This window comes from Heloderma suspectum, chromosome 1, assembly GCF_057233095.1.
Source record: "Heloderma suspectum isolate Gila_16-S chromosome 1, 16-S_ref, whole genome shotgun sequence".
Taxonomy (NCBI): domain Eukaryota; kingdom Metazoa; phylum Chordata; class Lepidosauria; order Squamata; family Helodermatidae; genus Heloderma; species Heloderma suspectum.
The window spans coordinates 95,952,985-95,971,220 of record NC_139458.1 but is presented as its reverse complement, the minus strand read 5'-3'; the positions used below and the strand labels follow the sequence as shown (position 1 = coordinate 95,971,220).

General features: G+C 42.0%; 1 protein-coding gene across 1 annotated transcript in view; it reads right to left on the bottom strand.

Moving 5' to 3' along the window:
* Window positions 1-18,236, bottom strand: part of SHANK2 (SH3 and multiple ankyrin repeat domains 2) — a 556,941-nt gene that overhangs the window by 238,461 nt on the left and 300,244 nt on the right. Inside the window, exons 15-16 of the mRNA XM_084851942.1 lie at window positions 7,268-7,350; window positions 5,553-5,677 (exon numbers count right to left, since the gene is read on the bottom strand). Of these exons, the coding sequence (XP_084708068.1) occupies window positions 5,553-5,677; window positions 7,268-7,350 (208 nt within the window). The remainder of the gene's footprint in view (window positions 1-5,552; window positions 5,678-7,267; window positions 7,351-18,236) is intronic.

The following is an 18,236-nucleotide window of genomic DNA, read 5'->3' as shown; positions in this document are numbered from 1 at the left end:
AGCTCATATTACGCCAGTACTTTTTCAGCTGCGCTGGCTGCCAGTCCATTTCCGGCCCCGATTCAAAGTGCTGGTATTAACATTCAAAGCCCTTAACGGCTTGGGGCCAGGTTATCTGAAGGATTGCCTCCTCCCATATGTGCCTGCCCAGACCTTAAGATCATCCTCAGCGGCCCTTCTCCACGAGCCCCTGCCAAAGGAAGTGAGGCGGGTGTAGGGGTGGACGAAAGTCACTTACCTTTCCTCGAAGGACGTTCGCAGTGGGGGGGAGGCGCTTCGCTGGTCCCCCCGCGAAGTTCCGTCCGGGGGGAGAGGCTTCCCGCCTTGGCCCGGCCGAAATTCAGGCCGGGGGGGAGGCTTCCCGCCTCGGCCCGGCCGAAATTCAGGCCGGGGAGGAGGCTTCCCGCCTCGCCCGGCCGTGAACGCGAAAGTTAAAAAAAAAAAAAAAGCCCCCTGATAGGCTACGTGACGATTCACGTAGCCTATCACGGCTAGATCTGCAAAGTCAGCCGTGATAGGCTACGTGAATCGTCACGTAGCCTATCACAGGTGACTTAAAAAAAAAAAAAGCGCGTACGCGAATGGCGGCCCCCATAGGGAGCCGCCATTCGCGTTCCTTATTTAGTCGCTGTAGTCTACGTAAATGTTTACGTAGACTACGGCGAAAATAAGGGCAACGCAAATAGCGTTGCCCTTATTTTCGCCGTAGTCTACGTAAATCTTTACGTAGACTACAGCGACCAAATAAGGAACGGGAATGGCGGCTCCCTATGGGGGCCGCCATTATCCGTACACACTTTTTTTTTTTTTTAAGTCACCCGTGATAGGCTACGTGACGATTCACGTAGCCTATCACGGCTGACTTTGCAAATCTAGCCGTGATAGGCTACGTGAATCGTCACGTAGCCTATGAGGGGGCGTTTTTTTTTTCCCCTTTCATTGCAATGGCGGCGGTGGCAGCCGGTCGAAAGACCGGCTGCCGCTCCCACCTCGCTCGAACACCCGCCGAACCGCCGGCCGGACCAACCACCGGGAGGGACATTCGGTTAAGGTAAGTCCCGTCCCGGGGGGGGGGGCGGGGGGGTTGAGGATTTCTCCCCGAAACTTGTTCGGGGGGCCGAACACGTTGGCGCTCGGCCCCCCGAAGTTTCGGGGAGAAATTCTCCGCCAACCCTAGGCAGGTGGCTACTAGGAGGAGGGCTTTTTCTGCTGTGGCACCCCGGCTCTGGAATGAGCTCCCTAGTGAGGTTCGCCTGGCACCTACATCGTATTCCTTTTGGCGCCAGGTGAAGACCTTTTATTTTCCCAGGCAATTTAGCATTTTAGCTTTCTAGACTTTTAGCTTTGCTGTTTTAAATCTGTATTTTAAATTCCTGCACTGCTGCTTTATTGTGGTTGTATTGTTATATTGTGGTTTTAATGTTCTATATTTTTTAAATTGTTTTATTGTGTGCCGTTTGGTTTTAATTTTTGTGAACCGCCCAGAGAGCTTCGGCTATTGGGCGGTATAGAAATGAAATGAATGAATGAATGAATGAATGAATAAATAAATAAATACGATGATTGCCCGAAACTTTTAGAAGGCATCAGGCTGGGCAAGGCTGCTTTAAAACAACAACAACAACAACAACAACAACCAGTTTATTTTATCAGTTATAGTAAGCTATCTTTTTAAAATAATCTAGTTTAAAAGAAAATCTGAACTTTATGCAAAACAAAAATATGAATATCTTAACGTTGATACAAAATAACTTAAAACTGAGTCAAGAACCATCAACACAAATATTGAGTTAAAGGTTGCTTTTCTATGCCAAAAAAATCTGACTTTTAAAATTTAACGAAGTCATATATTATTTATTATTGTGGGCTTTACACTAGACCCAGAAATTAGCATGTCATTACAGACATTGGTATCCAAGAAATATGACCCTGAGGATCATCCTCTGAGCGCATCTGAGTGATCTTGTATTCTATGTTTATGCCCTCCAACTACTTGAACATTACAGTCTGTTCAGTTCTAAAATTATGAATATTTATGACTCCACCAACCAAACAGAATGGACATTTACTTTCCATCTCATGGAGAAACACTATTCTGTTCAGTGAATACCAGCTCTTTCTTCCAGAAAGTTCTGGATACTTATAGGCTACTCCTATACAAATTTACATGGAAGTAAATCCCACTTTTTTCAACAGGACTTGCTTCCAGATGAGTGCACATAGGACTGCAGCCTTAACGTTCAAGTAAGCATTTTTGCTTGCTATCCTTGTATGTGAGCCAAAGAGAGCTTTGGCTATTGAGCGGTACATAAATGTAATAAATAAATAAATGTGTACAAAGAGAATTAAAAAGGTCTGTATCTTGTTTCTAAAATATGTAATTCCACAGTACAAAAGGCATGTGGGGCTACAAGACCAAAGGCTTTGGATTATGTTCCTAGATTATTTAAATGTATATTTAATTGCAAAAAATATATGTTTTATTTGTTACTAGCGAACGTACCCATCTTTGCACCACTTGGAATAGCCCTTAGTTTGATACAGTGGAGCTTTCAAGCAACATTATGCAGCTGTCAGAGTTGGACACATTCTGCACACCCTGTCTGAGTGAGGCCACACCCACTGGTACCCCTAGGCATGGACTGCCAAGGTACACCTCATACCCCCTGAGGGAGGGGCTGGTCCCCCCCATTCCCTGGTGGGGAGGGGCTACTCTGCAGCAGGCGGAAGGGAGGCAGCAGGTGGAAGCAGGCCATACAACTCTGTCCCTTGGACTATTCCCCCCTGGCTTCATGGGCTGGTTAGTGAAATCTGCCACCTAATGACTGAAGATGGCACTGTAGGCTTCAAATACATTTAAATTAATTAAAATAAATTAATACATTTTAAAAAATAACCCCAAAGTACACACTTTCCTAACCCTTAGTATAAAAGTTTCAGATGACTAAGTGTGATGTTCAAGGAGCTATGGTGCTAACAGACAGTCAGATACATATCCTCTTTTCTTATTAAAGATAGCCACCAGTAAGTACACATGCTTGTTCAGGAAATAAAGGAATTTAAAAATTGGAACCTTGTTTTAAATTGCAGCTGATCTTTGTTCTTGGCGATTTAGATCAATCCACCCTGGTTTGTGTGCATACACCTTTGGCATAACTAAGGGTGCAATCCTATCCAGATAGGCGGCCGCCTCCAAACTCAGAGGTGACCGTCTATCTAAAGCAGGACAGGAGAAGCACGGAGGGAATCGTTCCCTCTGCGCTGCTCCTGCCCTACATTTTCGGCTAGACAGCTGACTGAAGCTGTCTAGCCATGGGAGGGTCGAGCAGGGGAGGAGGCTGCTGTACGACCCGTAGGATGTGTCGTACTGGCATTTCCGCCCTCCCTGCCCCGGAATGCCACCAGACACGCCCCTTTTCGGCTGCTCCGCGCTCCTCTTGCGAGCGCAGAGGGTGGAGCTGTTCCATGCTGCCTCCGAGGCAGCGTGGATGTGGGGGGAGCTTAGTTCCCAGAAAACAGGATATCCTATAGCCGTCTAACCACTGTCTAGCGGCCATAAGATTGCTCCCTAAATAATATATTACTTGTTTATATCAAAAGACCTCTGTTTGACCTGTTCAAAATCCCCTATGCTTTCCTAAGTCCTGTTAATTCCTAATTTGCCATTCTATCATTTCTTGGCACCCTAGCTCTAAATATTTGTTCCTATGAATCTTCTAGCAACACTGGAGAAGCAACACTGCAGTGCTGACACACACTTACAGTTTATAGCGTTGGCCGGCAGCCAAAAAAGCAACTACTTCCATAGATGGGGGGGGCGCTTTGGGCTTGTGTTTCTTGAATAGTAATCCATCCATTCCACAAAGCAACCTCATTTTGAAATTGTGAGGGCATTCAAAAGCAGTTTGCATGTCTGTTACTCAAAGAAAAAAAAGTGTGAACATCCAAGTGGCCATGATAATCCTTAGGGTGTGCCAAATGTAGCTCTTTAGATCATGACAATAGTGATAGTGAATTACTTGTTATATGCCCAATAATAACCATGTATTGGCTGGCAGCAAGATCAAAGGCTTGTGACTTAGAAGTTATCCTAAAGTTTAATCTTAAAGCTTTGAAAACCATGCAATAAACTCTCAAGGAAGTACTTTATCAAATTATCGGTCATATACAAGTCACTACTCAACAAAACATATAACACAATTATGCAGAAAGGCATTATATTCATAAAGCAAACTTCTCATATGTTTTGTTTTGCATTATACTATTCCTAATATATACCTGCTGACAACTATGCAACCAAGAAAACACTTGACCCTATAGCCAAATGCTGATGTAAATGCACAAGGTTAACATGAAATATAAAGAAACAAGAAAGTTCACTAATTCTGTCTAGGAAGTCTGCTCGTTCACTGACAGAATGGGGGAAGATGACCAGATCTCCTAATCCAGCTGTCACAGATAATGCACAAATAAGCACACAACTTGAGAAAAAAGGACTCTAAATTTTTATGCCATATGTACCAAAATAACTTTTGTCTCCCAGCCTTAAGTTCAACAAATAAAACTCTGTGAATTATATGAGTAAATAATTGTTCATGCAGTAGGGTGTATCACCACCATTCCTTGTTTGATGAACAAGGTAAATACCAAAATAACAAAATTATCTGTATTTGTTCAGATATATGCTACAAACCAAATACAGTAATAACAGCAATAATGCATTGATGTGTGATCATCTCTTGAAACTGATGAAAGGGCCATCCAAATCATAGTTTCATATAAGAATCTTCACTAGTAGGAACATTAAATCAATCTCCAGTATCTTCCTTAAGTCAAAATGTGAAATCAAGGCTATCAAGGAAACAAACTAATGCACTTCAATTCAGACTCCCCCTCCCCTTGCTCTCCCCTTTTAGGATCTGCATTTACATATTTTGTCACTCATATTTTACTCTCTGATACCTAATCGCTTGATGCACTTTTAACTGTTAAGTGACTACAACCAACCAACAATCTAGGTTATTATCCATTAAAATGAATATATAAAACCAACCTATGCTGCTGGGGCAAGGAAATAATAGAATCCCTGTCACCATAGAGATAGAATTACTATCTCTATGAAAGGTGGATATCACCACACCACCACCTGCTGCTACATACATGATGGATCAGGCTAGTAATTAAAACACAACTTTTTAATGTAATTATGCAGTGCTAAACATTCATTCAATTATCTTTAAAATTATATTTAGCCAAAACTACAAAAGCCAGAATTAATCTAACCACCTTTCTCATGGTTGTTTCTCACATGTAATAACGTACTGCCTAGAAGAACACAATCTATATTCATACAATCTTGTCAATTTGGCAAAAAAAAAGAGTTTAGAATAATGGAATCTCAAAAGAATATGTAAATAGGAGTTGTACCAAACTGCTGAATCAGCCTCTCCACCAGTAGTTAAAATGACTAGTTCGTCAGAGAAAGTTTTGCAAACTGATTAGATAGTATTTTCCATGAAAGGGAACACTAACCACACTCCAAATTCTCCTACCTCAATCAAAAAGTCTCCTGTCCTCAAGCCAGCTTGCCATGCTACCCCGCCTTCATCCACTGATTCCAGGTACTGCAAAGCAGGAAAGGCTGGAGTTGGGGTGAATTCTTCAATAGGTGTATCAGCTTTGGGAATAATAAATTACATATTTTTAATATAGGAAAATAAACCTTTAAAATATAAAATTTAATCATTTCATGAACTGATTTATGCAAGGATAGAAATTAACTAAGCAAGACACTCCCCTGCCCTATAGATCTCCATCTTTTTCTTGCATATGTATGATCACTTGGATTTGGTCAGCAAATGAATGAAACTCAGCCTTTAACTGGTATATAACAAAAAATGCAACCAATTTGATGAAACAGGAATGGAATTTGAAAACAGTAACTTTAATTTTTAGATAGGTGCATGGAGAAATAAGGCATTTGAAAATTTTCAAGCCTCTCTAGCAGCTACCACCAAAAATGGTATTAAGCCATTAAATTTCAATGCATAATGCTGTATTTGTTTGTGCATCAGGTACATATTTATATATTGTATGATCTGCCATGTCTATACATTACAAATATATACTGTGATATGCTTTACAGATGTATGGTTTGATACATATCAAGCCACATGTGTAATATGTGATACATGAAGTTTGACATAAGCATATGTTTAAAAGGGCACTTGAATATTCCACCTGAACAGCTCAGTCCATGTGAAATTAACACATATAGCGGGGGACCTCTGTTTGCTGCATAGATAGCTCAGCACCAGCTGATTGACACAGTGATGAAGTCACTGGGTTTCCAGAAGACCCCATCAAAACATGCATTTAGCCAGGAGGGTTAATCAAAACTATTACATAGCTAGGAAAGCCCAATAGGTATTCGCCATTCCAGCAAGGAATTATAAAAATGGTATTCCCAGAGGAAGGGTGTGGAGGATCCTCCATAAAGGACATATGGGCTAGCCTTTCCTTGAAGCCAGTCAGTGTAAGGGAGAGCCCATCCAGCAACTGAGGGGTGTTAGTTGCAGGCATTGGGACATACCATCACTTTAAAAAAATGAAACCCAAAATGAATACAGTGAAGAACATTAAAAAGATACCTCTCATTTTTTTTTTAACAAAAATATACTGAGTAGATTTGGCATTAAGAAAAAGATTAGCACATTACAACACATGAAGCCACGCAGCACTCAAAACAGAACACATAGACTAAAAGGCCATTCAACATACATGCAGTTCCTGAAGATATAACAACAATCTGATTTTCATACTAAAACTGCAGTAGTTTTACCCTGAACAAACTACAAACCTATTTCAAACAAAATGTCAATATGCCTCTTCACTTGGCAAATAATTTTAATAGATTAATGCTTTAATTGAATCTATTTTGTCATTTGTTTCAGCAAGGATGATACAGTTTGGATAAACTACACAGTAAGACATAGGAAATATCTAGGCAACTTCCCCTCTCAACATTTTTCTGCAAATCTATTGTATATATATATTTAAATACAATATATATATATAAATATACACACACCCTTCCAAACTGCTCAATCAGAAACCAGTAAAATCCATGTCAGTACTACTGCACAGAGAGAACACTGTTGTCTAGCAACCAAATGCATATGGAATAATGCCTGTTTATTTTCAGAAATGCATGCCATCTTTCACATAGGCAGTCACCCAACTGCATAGACACAGAAAATCCACATACCTTTGGCCCCTCTGAGCACAAACCCAAATCCTTCATTGTCTTTTTTCTGCAGGACCACTGCCTTTTCTTCTATAATGCAGTCACTGTAGAGAGAATTCCGAGGATAGCGACCATTATTACATCCCTTCATCACCACTGTAGTAGCTGCTCCTCCAGTGTGCAGGTTCATCATCATCACAGCCAGTTAATCAAATAATATTGCAGCAACCAAACATGGGAAAAATATAACAGCAAACAGAAGAAGGAAAGAGACAAAGACAAGGCTTAATGGCAAAGGAGAACATGACAGTGCAACTTAACAGAGGGAATAATGCAGAGAAAGCAGAGGAAGAAACCATGCATGGTGGTGGCTGAACAAATATGTGATCATGTCATCTGTGTGCTAGCTAGGAGTCTAAAAGAAAAGAAAGTGAACTGAACGACAGTAGCATTAATAAACTCCTCAATCGTGGATGTACCAGATGCATCTTCTAGTGAAGCCAAAATGAAACCAACCAGGAGAAAAATGAGGCAGCATTTTAAAATTTAAAGTTAGCTTGGTTTGCTGTAATAAGTAACTAAAAGGCACAAATATATTCAGAAGCTATGCCTTGCATCAAAAGCCCTTTTTCAATCCTCTTGAATGTTGCATGCTGCAAGAATCCCACATGATCATCTGACAGCCTACAATGCTAACAACGTGCAGCTGCCTTGGCGTCATCAAGCACAAATTTTCACAGCATCAAGAATCTGCATAATTTAAATAGTAACAAGGCAAGTATGTTCATGATCACCTTTTTCCATAAAAAAAAAATTACTGTGCCTTCCTCAAAGTTAGCACAACGAAATGCTAATGAGATTTGATTCTTTAAAAAAAGAAAAGAAAGGAAGGCAGTTTCTTAAAAATTTCTCTAATAATTACTCTTGCATAAATGATGCTTTTTGCTTTTTAAAAATCCATTTGTTCAAATAATAATAGGTTTAGTTAAGTTTCTAAGCCAAATTATGAAGCTTCAAGGTATTTCAGCTGAAATAACTTCAGATTTTTATAATAAAATGGATCAGATAAAATTATGGCTATATTATTTAAATGGCAACTCATTTTCGAGAAATTATTAATGCACAGCTTTCACGTACACACTAGTTTATTTTATATAGCAGGCAATGTTCCCTTTAGAAAAAGGCAGTAACTGCTACAAAAATATGGTGGTGCAGTGGCATAAAACCACTGCTTTGGTAATTACAGAAATACAAGGAAACTCTGGAATCTCTCTTGCAAAACATAACCAGCTGTTCACAGTTCTGATAGCTAAGAATACAATCCTGCACCAATTTACACGTACTTATTTAGTTAAGTTTCCATCATATCCCTAAGGCTTGGGTCAGCTTGCACAACTATTTCTAAATTCACAGTTGAAAGATGGAAAGAAATAATGGATAGTTCCTTCAACATTCCACAAACAGACCCAAAATAGCCGGCACCCTTTGGCAGAAATCCACAGAGTAGCTGGCAGTTATGATGGAATTCGTCCTGGAAGAGAAGCAGGGCAAGTAGCCAGCCACCATTAGTCCCCCAGCTGCTGGTAGGGGCAGAGTTTCCTTCTTTTTGTTCCTAATTGATGGTACAGAAGTGCTTGTTAATAGGGTCTAGATTAACAGCTCAGGAATAAAATTTTAATCCTGCTGGATTCCAAGCAAAATCTGCATCTTAAATTAGCAGGATTTACAGCAGAGTTGAGGAGCTGCAAAAAACACTGCTTCCACACACCCTTACCTCCTCCTTTCCTAGGTATTCTGTACTTCTTTCCCTAGAGAGCACTGTGCAACATTTCAAAGCAGTTCCACCAATGGTTCCAAAGGAAGTCTGGACTCTTTTGCCTGCAAAGCTCCTTTATCTTCAAAACAATTTTTGTACTTTGGGGGGTGGGGTCAGGGTCCTATGGACCTGGAAGGGCACTGTACCAACATCTGAAATGACCTCTATCATCCAGACGATGCAATGGTTAGCACTGGTTAGGCTGGTTAGGCCTAACCAGCACTGGTTAGGCCTCATCTGGACTACTGTGTCCAGTTCTGGGCACCACACTTTAAGAAGGATGCAGACAAACTGGAGAGGGTTCAGAGGAGGGCAACGAAGATGATCAGGGGACTGGAAACAAAGCCCTATGAAGAGAGACTGAAAGAACTGGGCATGTTTAGCCTTGAGAAGAGAAGACTGAAGTGAGATATGATAGCACTCTTCAAGTTCTTGAAAGGTTGTCACAGAGAAGAAGGCCAGGATCTCTTCTCGATCATCCCAGAGTGCAGGACATGGAATAATGGGCTCAAGTTACAGGAAGTAAGATTCCGGCTGAACATCAGGAAAAACTTCCTGACTGTTAGAGCAATACGACAATGGAACCAATTACCAAGGGAGGCAGTGGGCTCTCCCACACTGGAGGCATTCAAGATGAGGCTGAACAGCCATCTGTCAGGGATGCTGTGACTTGAATTCCTGCACTGAGCAGGGGGTTGGACTCGATGGCTTTATAGGCCCCTTCCAACCCTACTATTCTGTGATTCTAATCCCTTTGATTATCCTGTCAGTCGCTAGCAGCTCAGTTAGGATATACAAGTCTATCTGTCATTCTTTATAACATGTGACTGGGGCTGGTCTAGTAGTAGCACTGGCAGCACTTACTCCTGAGGTCTGGGGTTAGATGACCAGGAAGCTGCTCATCTAGCCCAGAACCTAGGGTACAGTGTGAGGGAGGGGAGTAGTTTTTCCTCTTCTTTCCCACACTCTATATGGGAGTTTTTTGAGTGGGGGTGGAACTGGAGTCAGGCGATGTGTGGCTCATCCCCTGACCCAGATTTCATTCCCATTCCAGAAGACGTTAAGCCGCTAGGTGGTCTGTCCCCTTTGCAGCTGAAAGTCCTCAGAGGAGAGGGTGAGAGGCATAAGAAGTGTTTGGCATCCTGGACTGGAATTGGAAATAAATATAAATCGTTAGGGCTCAAGCAGGCCTATCCCCCCACCCCCGGTCGAAGCTCAACTGCCCTCAATATTCTGTGGCTCCTGGAGGACAATGAGCCTCCTCAGTCCTCATCTGGACATGTTTGGATTTCTTTTTCTGTTTTAAATGTACACACTATTTTTCTGAATAACTGCAGAATCCCCATGTATGCAGAAACCCTATCCTACCTTGTCTGTGGACGGTCTTTTCACTGACTATCCTGCTGAGTCATCAAGTTCAGTATTAGCAGAAATAAGGATGGATGATGATAAATTTGTCTTCTCAGCTCAGTGATAAAATGGAAGGAGAAACTATACTTTTGAAGTAGAATGCATGTTTTTCATGCATAACCTCAGACAAGCCCTACTTCACAGAGGATGCAGGTTTACTGAGCAACTCTGGCCTAAGAACAGCTTCACAGGTAATATTTGAGGGAGCAGGATACTAGAAGAGAGCAAGTATTTCAAAATGGCCTATTTTCTCCTTCCTTTGAGTACACTGAGGTCACTCTTAACAGATGCACACAACTATTGAAATTCCAACTCTGGCAGACAGGTAAGATATGGTAGGAGACTTTGGTTTGTATGCAAGAACCCGCCATTCTTCACTACAAAGAAAGTCAATACAATGTTCTTACTCTTTTTAGCTCAATCAAGCCACACATAATACACATCATGTATGTAAATCATAGAATCAATCAAAGAACAGTAGGGTTGGAAGGGGCCTATAAGACCATAAGACTATAATACTGAATCATGATCATCAGTATTAAGAAAAATATTATGCCTCAAGCAACAGAAAAATCATGATACAATAGGGTTAGTTCTGACACCCAAAGTGAAAACACTCTGCTTTAATTTGGATACACATTTTTCTGAGGTATTTTGAGATCAAGTATTGTTATCCTATAACAGGGATTCTTAATGCAGCACCCGCAGGCGCCATTGCATCTGTGAGCACCGCAAATGGGTTCCCAACATGGTGCCTGTGGGCGCCTAAAAATATATTTTTGGTTTTTTTCCATTTTTAAATATACATACATGGATTTGTGTGAAATGCATACAACTTTCTAGCAATTATACATGGAATGCAACAAAAATGGACCTAATATCCAAGCAAGTATCCATTTGAAGATGACGTCACTATGCCACCATTTCAAATACTGAAGGTGTTGTAAGATCTTCAGTCCACCGCATTATAGGAGAGTATTTATCCTTCCAGTGTTGTAATAATAGTCTTTCAGCTGTCAAAAGGGTGTAAAGCATTAATTAATGCTGACCATTTGTTCATTTCCATGAAGCAGGTAAATAATTTAAAAGAGTGTGTACATTAGTGAGTATTAAAGACTGTTCCAGGGCAAAAATTTTCTGTGTAATAACCTCACTGCAAAAAGAAGCAACTACTGGAAATTGCCAAAACGTATATTTAAAAGAAGTGTTAGCTGTATTGCACTGCCAGCAAGTAGCTGAATTAGACAGTCCCTTATTAAAGAGATGTTGCTGTGTCCAACAGACACCAAGCAAACGTTTTTGCTGTATAAGACACAGCTGAAGATCCATAGATGTGACAGGTAGAAAGTGGCAATCCACTGATTAGGCTTTTTGTGGTGGTGCCCACAGCAGTATCTCAAATTCCCAAATACACCCATGGGTCCAAAAAGGTTGGGGACCCCTGTCCTACAACACTTAAGTTATCTTTAATCAATAAAGGTCTGATAACAGAACTATTCAATTGTACCATAAGACATTGCAGGAGAAGCAAGGGATGCAACACTGCAGTCCCCTAACTTCTTCTGGTATGTTTATAATATGATATGGTCTTGGATAACCATTAGAGAGATCTTTGGTATGGGTTTGCAGCATTCTGCTCTCCATCAACATAAGGACACATTTATATTATAATCCGACACAATCCATGTGGCTTCACAGCAAGCTTAGAGATTACCTGAAAACAAAAAAGGACACATATAGGAAGTGGAACAAAGGCCAAGCTACAAAGGAAGAGTACAGGCAGTTGCCACAGAATTGCAGGGATGGTGTCAGGAAGGCTAAAGCCCAGAACGAGCTGAGGTGAGCGAGGGATGCTAAAAGCAACAAAAAAGCTTTCTTCAGTAGTAAAGGACAGAGGAAAGACATGGTGGTTCACCTATTACATAAGGATGGCAAAATGATAACAGTTGACAAAGAAAAGGCAGAAGTGCTCAATTCCTACTTTGGCTCAGTCTTCTCCCAAAAGAGGGTCTATGAGCCCCCTGGCAAAGGCGAAGTACAGGCTGAAGGGACAAGATTGCAGCTCGAGATCGATACACATATGGTCAAAGAACACCCAATTACTTTGAATGAGTTCAAATCTCCAGGGCCAGATGAACGGCATCCTAGAGCAATAAACGAACTGGCAGAAGAGCTCTCAGAACTGCTGTCTATTATCTTTGAGAAATCATGGAGGACGGGTGAAGTGCCAGATAACTGGAGGAGGGCTAATGTTGTCCCTATCCTTAAAAAGGGTAAAAACGAGGAACCTAGGAACTACAGTCAGTCTGACACCAATCCCTCAGAAAATTCTGGAGCAGATTTTTATTTATTTATTTATTTATTTAATTTAATTTCTATACCGCCCAATAGCCGAAGCTCTCTGGGTGGTTCAGAAAAATTAAAACCAAACAACACACAATAAAACAATTTAAAATATATAGACGATAAAGCAATCCATCTGTAAGCACCTTGAAAATAATGCAGTGATGACTCGAAGCCAACATGGATTTGTCAAGAACAAATCCTGCCAGACTAATCTGATCCCATTTTTTGATCAAGTAACTTCCCTTGTGGACTGTGGGAATGCTGTGGACATCATATACCTCGACTTCAGCAAAGCTTTCGAAAAGTTCCCCATGTTATCCTGATGAGCAAACTAGCTCGAAGTGGGCTAGATGAAACAACGATCCGGTGGATCCACAGTTGGCTACAGAATCGGACTCAAAGAGTGCTTATCAATGGGATCTTCTCAAACTGGGGAGAACTGATAGTGGGGTACCGCAGGGCTCAGACCTGGGCCCAGTGCTCTTCAACATTTTCATTAATGACTTGGAGGAAGAGGTGCAGGGAATGCTGATCAAATCTGCAGATGACACAAGATTGTGTGGGATAGCTAATACCCTGGAAGACAGAAACAAAATTCAAAGTGATCTTGATAGACTGGAGCGCTGGGCAGAAAACAACAGAATGACATTTAATAGGGATAAATGCCAAGTTCTGCATCTACGAAAAAGAAACCAAATGCACAGTAACAAGATGGGGGATACTTGGCTCAAAAACACCACAAGCGAGAAGGATCTTGGAACTGTTGTCGATCACAAGCTGAATATGAGCCAACAATGTGATGTGGCTGCAAAAAAGGCCAATGCTCTTTTGGGCTGCATTCATAGAAGCGTAGCTTCCAAATCCCGGGAAGTACTAGTTCCCCTCTACTCAGCACTGGTTAGGCCTCATCTGGATTACTGTGTCCAGGTCTGGGCACCACACTTTAAGAAGGATGCAGACAAGCTGGAGAGGGTTCAGAGGAGGGCAACGAAGATGATCAGGGGACTGGAAACAAAGCCCTATGAAGACATACTGAAAGAACTGGGCATGTTTAGCCTTGAGAAGAGAAGACTGAAGGGAGATATGATAGCGCTCTTCAAGTACTTGAAAGGTTGTCCCAGAGAGGAAGGCCAGGATCTCTTCTCGATCATCCCAGAGTGCAGGACACGGAATAATGGGCTCAAGTTACAGGAAGCCAGGTTCTGGCTGAACATCAGGAAAAACGTCCTGACTGTTAGAGCAATACGACAATGGAACCAATGACCTAGGGAGGTAGTGGGTTCTTCCACACTGAAGGCATTCAAGATGAGGCTGGACAGCCATCTGTCAGGGATGCTCTGACTTGGATTCCTGAATTGAGCAGGGGGCTGGACTCGATGGTCTTATAGGCCCCTTCCAACCCTACTATTCTATGATTCTATGTAGGAAACATCAAACTCAGTGTTGGAGATGACTCAGTTTAAAGGAGTACATACGTACTAAAGTACATATTGGAACATGAAGAGCATTTTCTGCCACTTCTGAGTGGGGGAAAGGTGTCTATTTGTAGCTTTCCCCCTATTGCAACTGACTCAGGAATGAGTGTATAATCCTAGTAATTAACAACTTCACAATTAATATAGACCCTGCATTTGATTGATTGCATTTCCCTGGGCACAGATCATCTAACTGCATGATCTGATTATATAAAATGTGGCACTGAAATAATTCAGGAAGGAAATGTTAATTATTTCTTGAATCCCAATAGTGCATTCAGCCCTGCATTAAAATCACTCCCCTCACCACAGAAACACAGCCCCTAGTCCTAAACTGGAAATAAAGTCACAATTCTCCAACTGTTTAGAAACTCCATTACAACTAGCAAGCTTATAACAGCTTCAGGTATGCTTTCAGACATCAGTGTGGCCCTCATGGCAGTCTGGGTCTAGCTGACCTGAGTTGCTGCCAACATCGCAGCACTGAATGAGATGCAAAAATAGGAATCCTATACCGTGTCAAGCTATTCCTTTATAAAGACTCCAGCTGACCTGGAAACATGCTTGGTCAGCTGGAGCTGACAGGAAAGAAAGGCTGACTTGATAAAGGAGCACTGTATTTATATGGTCTCTCCCTTCTATCTTGTGTTGGTGGTAACATGGTTGACCTGGATCCATGCTGCCACAGGTGCTTTGAAGGGTATCTGAAACCATTCTGAATAAATTAGCAAAGTATGCATAATGACATTGCAATACTTATTATTTAGTTAGTATTTAACATATTTTCTTCATTGCATACATATGACAGGGAAGGAAATCATTCGATTATGTAGGGTTTTGTTTTTGTATTTTTGAAAAAATTCTTGTTGGCTTCTGGAAATCTATTAAGAGTACAAATCTTTACTGGAGTTGAGAATGGGGAAAAGAGAAGCTTTCATTATTTAACAGCAAGCATTGCATGCATGTTTTTACCAGCATTTTAGAAACTATTTTATTGTTAACAATTGCAATTTTGCATCTGGGAAAAGTAGGAGTTTATTTTTCTTATTAAAACATGCTATTTTTGGTGTTAAGCAGGAATGGTGAACCAGCATTAAAATATCCTAACTGTAGTATCCAATTTTTCCCAAATACTGTGTGATAAAGTAATTTGTCAAGGTAATATTTTAAAATGAACATTTCATGAAGAAAACAAACCACAGACCACAGATAATAGTTAGGGCTGACACTCTACTGGCAAACAGCTGACCTGGAAAAGAGGCAGACAGTCGTGCTAGCCAGTAGGTAAGTAGGAATGAACACTGAGAGCACATCAGTCTGTATCTGAGCAACAGCTTGTTCAGACTGAATCAGGACCATCTCACAGGTTTTACTTGGTCATCTGGAACCTTACTGGTGCTTGTGTTACCTAATCCCTTCTGTACGCGTAGCTGCATTATCACCCCCTAGGGATGGTGGAGAAATCTGCAACGGACTCTCATGAGGCTGGATTCCAAAGAATCCAGGCCAGCCCTAACCCCTGGAGTCCATGGCAGAACCGACTAACCCCCCCGCCACCCCCCGAAATCCCCCCCTGGGACAGAACCTACCTGGCAGCGGCTGGTCTGGGTCGCCGTCTTCATCTGCTGCCAGGCTGTGGAACAAAATGGCGTCCAGCGCAACTGACGCCATTTGCGTCCCTGCCGTTGGCCGTGATTGGCTACATAAATATTTACGTAGCCTATCATGGCAAAGAGCAGGGACACAAATGGCAGAATCTGCTATGCCATTTGTGTCCCTACCATTGGCTGTGATAGGCTACGTAAATATTTATGTAGCCAATCATGACCAACAGCAGGGATGCAAATGGCGTCCCCTACACCGGACGCCATTTGCGTCTGCAGACTGGCCATGGCCGGAAATCCAGCAGCGGCCGAAGCCAGCCAGCGAGGATTCCAGGGGGAGGGATGGATCGCCTGCCCCCCCCCAGTGGATGCCCCGGAATGGAACCAGGTAAGTGATCCACCCACCCCATCACCCCCTGATGCTGTAGTGATGGCATGGATGACAGCAGAGGAAAGGGCAGCATCTCCTTACTCATATAAGTTACTATATTTGCACAGAGTGTAAAGTACCTGGGTCCTGCTGCCAGTTCTTGATCAAGATTCCCCCAGAATCTTGGGGCATCTGTAGACATAATTTTCTTCTCAATGCAGCTGGAGGGGTGGACGTTTTGGGTTAGGCTGGCCACTTATGCATTGCATTTCCAAAAAAGAGGATATACACTACCAAAACAAGCGGCAAAGGAGGACATATTTGCATAAATATTGTATGTGCTCATTGATATGTATAGATGCAAACGACAGATCGTTACCTGTAACTGTAGTTCTTCAAGCAGTCATCTATGCATTCACACATATGGGCTCTGCGCCTGCGTGGAGCCTCGATTTGGGAAGCTTCTACAGCTGAGGAAGTTTTGGTGGGAACCCCTCCCGCATTGTTCCAGTGCACATGACCCTAGCAGGTTCCCACTTAGTCCTTCAGTTCCTTGAGACCAACACTGCAGCCTCATAATTGAGAGAAATTTACACAGAAAAATACCTTTGGTACCCAACATTGAACTTGACTATGATACTGAAGAGGGGATGGTGGGTGGGTTATGTGAATGCATAGATGACCACTTGAAGAGCTACAGTTCCAGGTAGCAACCTGTCTTTTTTCTTGGTGGTCTCTATGCATCACACATATGGGCGAGTAGCAAGCTAACTTACAGCTGAGGTGGGTCGGCGTCCTACTACAATACAGAGGACAGGATGGCAGGACCAAAAGTACAGCCAACTCTAGCCTGAACATCCAGTCTGTAATGTTTCACAAAGGTAGATAGTGTTGACCAGGACAGCACAGTTCAGGGATAGCAACCCTCTCTCGAATGCAACCAACGTCACTACTGCACGAGTAGAATGAGCTCCGACTGTGCCAGACAGTCTGTGGCATTTCTGCCACTTCCCAGTGGGAATACCCTTCTCTAAGGCCTTTTTCACCTCAAGCAGAGAACACCTTCCTTACACACAATCACGCTACCACCAGGACCTTTAAGGCGCAGGTCCAACCCACACTCAGTCTGTGAGGACACACTTGTTTATACTATCACCTGTATTGTTTTCTATATTACCTTCCTGTTATGTAGCAGAAGAGCAGAAGGCATAGGATTTGGTTAAACAAATAAGCCTTATTAATTACAGCAAATAAGTTGTTGAACAATAAATAAGCTACTCTTAATGGTTCTATGAATGTATGTTTCTCTCATACACCATACACCACATCACACTCTCAAATCAAACACTTCACAATCACCTCAGACCTCTCTCTCTTAGTTCTAAAATCTTAACACATCAATTCTCTATCTCTGATCCCTATCTCTATCTCTGTTCTAAACCCTGTCTGACTCACACAAGCACAACACCCAGCTTTTATAGCACACACACTTCACTCCCCCACCTTACTGACTCAGCCAATTATCTCATGCAAATCCACCATTATTCTTGTCACTCATCCTACTTGCACCCTAGAGATACTCAGCATAAAGACAGTCTTATAACAGGAATACATTATTATACTTACAAACTCCATATATGTGTGTGTGTGTGTGTGTGTGCACGTGTGTAACACCACAAAGTTCAAGCCCAACCAGCTCACACAGCAGCTTGACAGTCTTAATGACTCGCACCGCGAAGCGCTGATTTGAGAGAGGTTGGCCCTTGCCACTGTAGCAGACAAAGAGGCGAGGTAACAATTGAAATTTTTCAGTCCTCGACTTATAAAAGGCCAGGGTGCAATGAACACCGAGTGTGTGTAAGGTTGACTCTAGAGGTGTACATGGAGAAGCAAAGAAGGCAGGCAAAATAATGTCCTGATTTAGATGAAACTCAGACACAACTTTAAGTAAGAAGGCAGGGTCAGGTCT